The sequence below is a fragment of the Vicugna pacos genome, chromosome 17 (genome assembly GCF_048564905.1).
Source record: "Vicugna pacos chromosome 17, VicPac4, whole genome shotgun sequence".
Lineage (NCBI taxonomy): Eukaryota > Metazoa > Chordata > Mammalia > Artiodactyla > Camelidae > Vicugna > Vicugna pacos.
In genome coordinates, this window is record NC_133003.1 from 17,529,227 (window position 1) to 17,539,115 (window position 9,889).

The window sequence follows — 9,889 nt, forward strand, 5'->3', positions numbered from 1 at the left end:
TAGGGAATTTGAGAGCAGCTTCTAGGATATGTGCTTTTTTCCACCTAAAATACATATTTGAATACATGTATAGGGAGGGTAAAACTCAGTGGTAGAGTATGTACCTAGTACGCACGAGGTCCTGGGTTCAATCTCCAAAATATATGTATAATATGGCATATAATACTCATTGTACCAGCAAACACTAAAGCCTTCTATAATGTTCTATAAATTAATTATAACTTAAAACATATATATAATTTAAAACATTCATTTCCTATTAAATAGGTTTAAGTCTAGTACAACGTTTAAGGCCTGATTTCAAACGGAAGTATTCTTCAATGTTTGAAGATGATACTGTGACAGAATACATTTACCACTGTAATGTCCAGACTCCGAGGTAAGAGTTATGATTCTAAATTTACTGTGTTTGTGTTTTAGATTTTTCTCTTTTGAGAATATGTGAATAGTCCAGGAGACTGTTACCAGTGTGTAAATGACTAAATTTAAAAGGACTGGTTAAATTACTAATACTTTTTAATTTACTCATCTATTCATGGAGTACCTACTGTGTAAACCATCATACTGGATTCTGATGGGAGATTAAAAAGCGAAACGTACTTTCCTTCCCTAAAGTGCCTGTGGATAAGTTGAGGGAAGTCTCAGTCTTGGGCATCTCGTGGAGGTGGTTGGAGTTGAGAGAGAAAAAAATTTCAAATTAAACAGTATTCCCAAACTGAGTATAGATGTTCTACAAAAAAAAGAGTTCTGGATGAAACAAAAGTAAATGGTTTTGTGTACCATGGATCTTCTTAGAGTCTGTTACTATGCCAAAGGGTTTTAAATCTCCCAAGTGCATGGGAGATACTGGGCAGCATTTTTTAAGTTCATTTGATGATCTCACCTGCCTTTTACTCAGCAACTGTTAAAAAATAGTCTGTGCATCAGCATGAGAAACACTGCTGCGGTGGTGAGGAGTACATGAGGGGAGAGGGGAGGGGGTTCGGCATGAATTTTGACAGTGATTAGGAGAGAGCATAGTGAGGGAGCAAGAGGGCCAAACAAAGGTATTTCTTACTTTAAAAAAAATGAGTTATGGATGTTGGGTACAAGGCACTAGTGGATAAAACAGCCTGGAAGTGGTGAGGAGCTCGGAGGAGCCAGAAAGACAAGCCCCTCAAGCTGGTAGGGAGAGGATCAGGAATGGAGCATGAAGATGGGGGCGCCAGGTCTCGTGTTGTGACTATACTGGAATTGCTGGAGGAGCCTGTCCACACTGTGACGCCTGAACCCTGTCTCTATGAGTCTGATTCAGCATTCTGGGCTGCATCTTTAACAAATGCTTCAGGTGATTTTGGTGTAGGTGGGCCGTAGGCACACTTTAAAACCTAGGAGTGGTACTGCATCCTTTCTAAAACTGAGACTTGAGTGAAGGCTGAGAGGTGAAATGCAGAGACAGCCTCCTTCACTTTTTTTTTTTGTTGTTGGCCTCTCTCACCTCTGGCAGAGAATATGTACATCTACGTTATTAAAAAGATTGAGGCCTTGGAAGCAACTGTGGTATAGCTGTAGCCTCAGTCTTTTTAATAAAGCAGGTTAGAGGTTCTCTGCCAAAGGTGGCGGAGGCTACAGAGTTTTGGGGTCCCCAAAGGGTTGAGTTTTATGACTCACCAGGCAGTCGGGTCTGGTGGGTTAGGTCTGCGCACTTTATTGACTTGTTCAACAGTTCTTAGTTGTCTGTCCCAGGTACCTCATCTGTTTTCCGGCATGGTCAGAGTGTTTTGTTCTTCACCTTCTCACATTTCATGACTACATGTTCCTGTGTGGTCCTAGTCTGTTGCCTTTCTTGTGGTGGAACTTGAATTCATAAAAGGCAATTCAGAATTACGCCTAAGACTGCAAGGAGAGCAGAAATGACAGCAAAATGGATCTGTCCTAGATTCTGTACTCTCTCATATAATGGTCAGTCAGATGCAGCCACAAGAGAAGACACAGGAGAGGCTCAAGAAAACAAAGTGTAGTATACTCACAGGTCCTAGAGAAGGGTCACCGAATGCCATGAAGGGTCACAGGGGACGCACCAGATTTGGCTCAGGTAGCAGAAGACAGGAGTGAAGGTGAAGTCCAGGCCAGAGCCTGTATTGGGTTCTGCAGGAAAGGTGAGGCAGCGCAGGGTGCACAACGTAGGACTGGCCCGTTGAATCATTTCTGTAGGCTTTAAGATGGGGGGTGGTTTCCAGGTGCCTGCACCTGGCCCAGGGATGATTAAGGCTGAGGAATACTGTCTCCTGGGCTGTGCAGGCGGCAGAAGAGGTGTGGCTCTGGATGGGTATCCAGACACTAGCCCCACAGGAAATGTAATAATTTAAGGATAGGGACTTAAGGTTGCATGTTTTGACTTGGGAGACAGTAACTTTTTTTTTTTAAAAGAGTTTTTTAGAGTTTAACGCTGCCTTTATCAAACAAAAGCATGTATATTCTGTGGGCTTTGTTCCTTGCATTTCTTAGAAGTCATTCTCTATTTAAGCTGCAGTTTTCCTTACACAGGAGAGAAGCTAAGTATGAGTGTGCTTTGATGGAGGTGGGAGTGTGATGCATACTCCTCCTGAGAAGCCAAATGTGTGATTTTTTTTCCCCTTCTCCTTTAAGTGGTGAGACTGCATTCAAAAATATGACCATCCCTTACGGCTGGGCAAAAAGGCCGATGCTCCAGCGGATTGGTAAGATGCATCCTGACATTCCAATTTCAGTGATCTATGGCGCCCGGTCCTGCATAGACGGCAACTCTGGCACCAGCATCCAGTCATTACGACCACAGTCATATGTAAAGACCACAGTAAGTGTGTGGCCCGTTTTTGGTTTTCAGTTGTAGTAGCTGAAGTCTGCTCTTTGCTTTCAGTGAGATTTCAGATCATCCCTGTGCTCTCACATCTGAGCTCTACCTGCATCCTTGATCTGCTATCACTTGGGATGGGGGCAGGGTTTGACCCACATAAGTCTTCATGTGCAGACAGTAAATCGTGGTTCTTAGGGACTTTGTCTGACTGTAGAGCCACAGCACCCCTGAGGTGGGAGAGACTGAAAGAAGGACAGATGCAGTAACACCTCGGCCAGCTCTCCCACCCGGGGCAGTACCATCTCATTCTGTGCAGTGTGTCTGTTGGCCCTGTCATTAGTGGTCAGTTTAGAATGGCATTTTTGCATATTAAAATTTTACTAGGGTTGACTAGATTTTCTCTTTATTCTCAGATTCTTTATATGCTGGAAATACATAATCGTTACTACAGATCAGTGTTGCTTATTCTTTGATGTTTTATTAATACATAGATGTTCTCACTTTCATTGCTAAGTGTCTTTACGTATATCATTGCGTTCTATCAAATGCTTTGACTCACTGACCCTCTGACCGCTTTTCCTCTCCTAGGCCATTCTTGGGGCGGGGCATTATGTGTATGCAGATCAACCAGAGGACTTCAACCAGAAAGTGAAGGAGATCTGTGACACTGTGGACTAAGCACACAGAAGGTGACGTGGGAACCCCCACGGCTGACACAGCTCCTCAGCAGTGATTGGTGGTCAGCAGGGAAGAGTAAGGAACACGAGAACCAGGCAGTCTTCTTGACTGTACTTTGCACGTTTTCTTTATGAAGTTGCTCGCAACTTTACACCAGTTAGTGCCTTCTAGAAGGATGACTTTCCTTTCTCCTACACAAAATCAGAATATACAGGAGTCTCCAAATCTACTAGCTTTAATAAAAGGTTATTTGTCCCTCTGCTATACTGAAAAATTTTAGTTTTTCAACTGAAATTTTTTTATTCCTATCTAACTTTGCTATGTCAGGTACTTTTTATATTATAGTCTATATTGCCAATTCTAAGAAGTAATTTCTGGGTTTATTATTTTATATACTTTTAAAGGTGCACTTTATTTTCTTTGCTTATATTTACCACGTCTGATAACTGATGCAGTTATTCAAAAGTCAATGTGTTTTCATGTAAAAATTTGTCACTTTCTTAGAACCCTTCGCTTCATTTTTGATTATGGAGTGACGAGACAGGGTTTTGGTTAAAAAGCTGGGAGCTGATCACTAGCATTGATTTTGCTGATTTTCCTCTGTTCTCTATTTAAGCCTTAAAGCCCTATTCAGCATTTTAAATATGATCCATCCTGACATAACTGCAACAGCCTAAGTCCTTGGAATCTTCTGTGTGTGGCACATTCTACACTTTCAGGGGAACAGAACATTCATACTTAAGTGATTCGAGTACTGAAAAGCCTTAACTGAAAGTCTGTTCTCTCCCCACCCTCCGCATTAATACTGTTTTTCTTTTCTATGAGCCAGGATGCAGCAGAAGGAACAGATTTCCTCACCGAGGGAATATTAAGACTGTTACTTTCCAGTAAGCTAAGTCATGTATTTCCATCTAACTCTGATACATGGGTGCTAAAACTGGATTACATTTTTACCACTAAAATATAATCATCATTGGTGCTGTTATTATGTCTCATGGCACCAGAAATCAGCTAGCACTTTTTTTTTAAAGAGTTTTGCATTGATTAAATAACTTACATACTTGAAGTTATAGTATAAAATTTCTATAAGGTTGATTGAACTGTGTGACAAGAACTACCATCAAGTGTAGCACTTCCTTGCTGTTTTAATACAAGGAAGACTTCTTTGAAACTGTGAAAAAGCTCCATGTGGTAACTGGCTGCTGAGAAGACCCTCTGCACAAAAAAATTGAATGAGATGGTCACCATCAAGGCACCTGGGCCTTATATTTTGCTAATGTTGCTCGTCTAGCAGAAAGGTGGTTATGTAAATAAAAAACAGTGAACTAGAGCAAATAATGACTTAATGGTTTTGATTGTTGGCATTTTTTAAATGATTAGTTAGGAAAGTTTTAGCTGTTAGGAAGTGTAAGGTTGTATCACTGTTGATTAACTGTGAGAAAGGCTGAATGTTCTGTTTTCAACATTATCTCCCCTACAGAAGAATAGGCAAATTATACTGAAGCAAGACAGATAGCTTCCCTCTGAGCAATTTGTCTCACTTGTTGGAGGAACTAGGTATCTCTACCTTGAGAACAAAAGTAGCCTTTACTTTTTAGTGTCTTAGATGGCCAGAGTCAAACCTATATGTTCTGCAAATAGTTTGAGTAATATTTTAGTATTTTTATTTGATACAATGTCCAGTCTCTTAATTCTCCTTTGCTGGGTGAATGACAATTTTCAATTGTGCAGGAGAGTTTCTGTGCAGGAAACTTGGTCCTGACCCTTGGAGGGAAGTTAACTGGCTTCCCTTAGTCAATGGGGCTTCTGGCCAGAGATATGCCAAGTGATTCAGTGAAAAGATGGACCCAGATGTCAAGTGGAACTTACTTTCCTATCGACTGATTTTGCTTTATTTGAAAAACATTGTTATAATTCTCTTTAAAAGTCAAATTTTACCTTGAGCTATTATATATGTAATTTTGTGAAGATGAAGTTAGCACAGAAGGTCATAATCCTTGAACTCTTAAAAATACAATGAGTCTTAATATTGTCTTTTTTTTAAAGAATCTATTACGGTATTTGATCTTTGCTAAATTATGCACGGTGTGTTTTATTTTACATAATAGATTTACTGTGATAGTCACAATTAGAAGGAATATATTTTCTTGAGCCATAAGTATGGCCCTGTCTGTTTACACTAGTTATTATAGGACCACGGACCCAGTGAGTGGGCATTCTAAGAGAAGGCTGCTCTGCAGTGTTATGACCTCCATCTGTGGCTTTACCTGTATCCATCCACCCCTAGTATGATTTCTGTTTTCTTCTAAAACTAATTTTTAAAATAACAGCAACAAAAACACAAACTCTAGTTTGCCTAGAATTTGTTTCAGAATATTATTTAGAAACACTTTTGAAATGTCTTCATTCATATACATATATATTTATATTTAAAGGACATAGTAGATTCCAATAAAACAAGGTTTTTTCCTGCATACAGGTATTGTGAAGAATAAACAATAATAGCCAGAGATCCCTAGTAAAGAGCCATGGGAAGGAGGGGTAACCCTACTAGATATTATAACATATTATATACAATTTAAAGAAAGTCCAGGAATTTAGTATATGATAAAGGAAGCATCTTTATTTATGAAAGAAAAGACTTTAAAAGGGGTGTTGAAACAAGTGTTGTTAACCATATGGAAAATAATAACATTGAATCCATTTCTCACACTATGCACAAGGATAAAATCTGAATGGATTAGAGACCCACTTGAAAAAATGAAACTTTCGTAGGTGAATTCCTTTATAATCTGAGAGTGGGGAAAACTTTCCTGTGCCTGAAAATCCAGAAGCAATAGGAGTTTATATCTTTAACTGAAAGTAAGAGTTTTGGATGGCCAGAAAAAGCGAAGTTAAACAATAAATGATAAACTGGCAAAAATATTTGCAACATTTGTCAAAAAGGGCTAATATATTGAAGAATTTCTAAACTTTGAGAAGAACCAGAAAGAATGGGCAAAAAGCTATGAACAGTTCACAGAAAATAAAATGCAAATGGCCCTTAAACATAAGAATTTGCATAATAAAAGAAATGCAAATGAAAAATACTGAGCTACCATTTCTTACCTGTCAGATCTGGAAAAGTCCAAGTTACACTGTGTACTCTGTTGGTGAGACAATAGGGCAACAGGCACTCTCAGGAGTACAAATTTCTGTGGATGGGATTTGTTAACAACTAGCAAAGTTAAATATGAGTTTATGCCTCAACCTTACAGTCTCACTTCTAAGAAATCTACCTAAGGTGTCCTCTTGAAAGTATAAGATGATGTCTGCACAAAGATCTTCACTACAGTACTATTTATAACAGCTGAAGAGTGGAAGCCACCCAGGTCTTCATCTAGAGGGGTTTGATGGGAGAAACTCAGGTATGTTTCACCGCTGAAAATAAAAAAAAAAAAAAAAGAGAGAGAGCATCTCCAGGAGGGGAGAGGGAGAAGGCTTCAGAACTCCACGCACACTGAGACACGTCTCAGCTGGTCTCTACTCTTGTTTGTAGGGATTCTGTTGGTTGAATGCCTGAAAAGGGAGATGGGATGCCCTTCAGACTGTACCAGCTTAGCCAGCATTACTGACCACCTGTCGCAGGCTCTGGTGATAAAAACAGTCTTGAACTCCCAGCCCCCCTGCCACCACTCCCTCAAAGTGCTATCCTGGAATCCTCTCCAGAGCAGAGGAAGGGAAAGTGAAGACCAGGAAGTTTGGTGTGCTACCTATTGTGTAAGAAAGAAGAAGACAAATGAAAAAACACATTTGCTTCTATTGGGGAAAAAAAAAAGCAATGGGGAATTAGTTATACCAGTAACTAATAAGTCAGTTCCCTTGTTGGTGGTTGTGGTCGGGAGCTAGGCAGAGATGGCATCTGAATCTGGATCTTGTTTTATAGTTCTGACAATGTTTTCTATAATTAAAAACAACCAACTCTTACAACCAAAACTTAACTCCCTATCAAGTTGGCGGTATAACCACACAGAAGAATTACTTAAAGTGACTTTAAAGCCCAGCATTTCGTCTGCACTTTGCTAACGGAATGTATCCTGTAAACTAAAGAACCACAATGGAATCTTAAACTGCATTCAGTATTTTTATTTCTAGCAATGATGTACTGTTGGTGTTGGTGTTGTACTTTGAAACTATGTATTTACATATGATAAAGTAAATACTTACTATGTCAAAGGAATTAAGAGCCAAGATTTTTAGTATGAGAGAACAAGAGATAAAAGAAAAAATTAAAAAAAAAGATAAAATCCGGTAAACATCCTGTAATTGTATATTTCAATTGGAAATACCAGCAAAATACTGTGACTTATTTTATCCCCTAAAAAATGCATATTGTGTAGCTCTATCTGATTGCCTAGAAGCAGTCAGAGCCCAGTGGAAAGGCCCACTCTAGCACCAGGATTATCTCATTAAAATGGACCAGGAAAAGATGGGATGATGCTGGACCACTTTGTGTCTGAAAGCAAGAAAGCAGTCAGAGTAAGGTCATATCAGAAGGACCCAGGAGCCAACTCGAAGGGGCTCCCATAGGCCAAAGATGGAACAATTTGAGCATCAAAAAGAATAGCTATTGGCATGAAATATATAAAAATCCACGAGTTTTTAATGATAGCTTAAAAAAAAATACTAGTCATCTTTGGAGATTACTAGGGCACCAGCTTATTGTTTTGAAAATTGTTAACTGGAAAAATAAAGTTTTTATTGTGACATCTTTGCGTATTGGGTTAACCTGATAAGGGAAAGTTTTTCACTTAAGAATCACAGCTAAATGCCAGAGAATTGATAGGATTAGGAAAGCACCATTTTGTCACCTCTTGTGAAATAATGAATCTAGTCTTCTGAATGTATTGGCTGAAAAGTTGATGGAAACGTTTTATTGGACAGCTCGGGTTGATAAGAGCTGAACCCCAGTGGTCAACCTTAGCATTACTGAAAAAGAAACAACCAGAAGTCACCTGCCTCTGACATGTTGTAGCAGCGAGAACCCAGCACCACCTATGATGAATTATTGCCCCAAACAAACAAAACTGAACCTGAATGTAAGCAAGACTTTTACATCTAACAATCAGTTTATGAAAGCATGGGATACTGAGGAACAGGTTCAACAGCACACTTAATCCAGAATCTGGAAAAGTCCACGGGACACATAATCCACTTCAGCAAATGAAAGGTGTAAAATGAAGGTGATGGTGAGGGGACTTAAAGACTGGAGACACCTAAAGGACTTGTTGGATCCTGATTTGAACAAAACCACCTTACAAAGACATTTTTGGAAACAATTAGAGAAAAATTTAAGACAAATTGGATATCAGATGATATTAAAGAGTTATTAATTTCGTTAGGTGAAATAATAGTATAGTGACTTTTTTTTAAGCCCTTATTTATTAGAGATACATACTAAGTATTCATGGTTAAAGTTATAACTGGAATTTCCCTGAAAATATTCAGGGAAGAAACGGGCAGGGGCAGGAAATTGGTGAAATGAACAGAACGTTGTTACACTGAATTTGAGGGACAGACACATAGGATACATAGGGGCTTATACAGGGGCTGATTCTTCTGTTTCTTCTACTTTTATGCACACTTGAGAATTTCTGTAATAGAGAACTTTTGTTTATTTATTTGTTTTTTTAGGAATAAAGAAAGAGCAAAAAAGTGTGTAATAGCTGGAGGGGGAGCCTTAAATTAACTCAGCAGAAAGAGTGGGGAAGTGACGATGCAGGAGAGAATGGTGGGGATGAGGTATTACCAAGGCTAAGGGCAAGTAGGAACTCTCACATACTATTGGTGGGACTGTGAATAGGTATCACCCCTTTGACAGGTGATTCACAATATGTGGTAAAGTTATGTGTGCTCTGTACCACCTGACACAGCAGTTTTGTGTCCAGCATTCAGTCCCACAAATAGGCCAGCACCAATGTACAAAGACATCTACAGGGTGTTCACTGTAACACGGCAATATTAAAAATCCGGAAGCCAGTGTATCATTAAATCCCAGGACATCTGTATGCTGGAATATGATGCAGCCTTAAAAATGAAGTGGGTCTCAGTATATACGTGTATCAGATCATCATGTTGTACACCTTAAACTTACTTACATGTCAGTAAAGTTGCAGTAAAGCTGGGGAAAATGAGGTAGGTCTGTCTGTAAGTGCCAATAGGGGAAATTTCCAAAATATCTTTAATGAAAAGAGTGAAGAAAAAACCCAGAATTCAGAATAGTATTTCATATGTATACATACACACATGTGCACGCACACACACACATTCACACACTCACAGATGTATACAGAATAGTGTGTGTCTCTGGAGTTATGTAAAGACATACCACATATTCATATATATAGACATTTTGGG

At 39.1% G+C, this 9,889-nt stretch overlaps 1 protein-coding gene across 1 annotated transcript in view; it reads left to right on the forward strand.

Moving 5' to 3' along the window:
* ABHD5 (abhydrolase domain containing 5, lysophosphatidic acid acyltransferase) overlaps window positions 1–3,757 on the forward strand; it is a 30,665-nt gene extending 26,908 nt beyond the window's left edge. The window contains exons 5-7 of the mRNA XM_006200697.4: window positions 268–379; window positions 2,629–2,815; window positions 3,404–3,757. Of these exons, the coding sequence (XP_006200759.2) occupies window positions 268–379; window positions 2,629–2,815; window positions 3,404–3,493 (389 nt within the window). The 3' untranslated portion in view covers window positions 3,494–3,757. The remainder of the gene's footprint in view (window positions 1–267; window positions 380–2,628; window positions 2,816–3,403) is intronic.
* The last annotated feature ends 6,132 nt before the right edge of the window (window positions 3,758–9,889 follow it).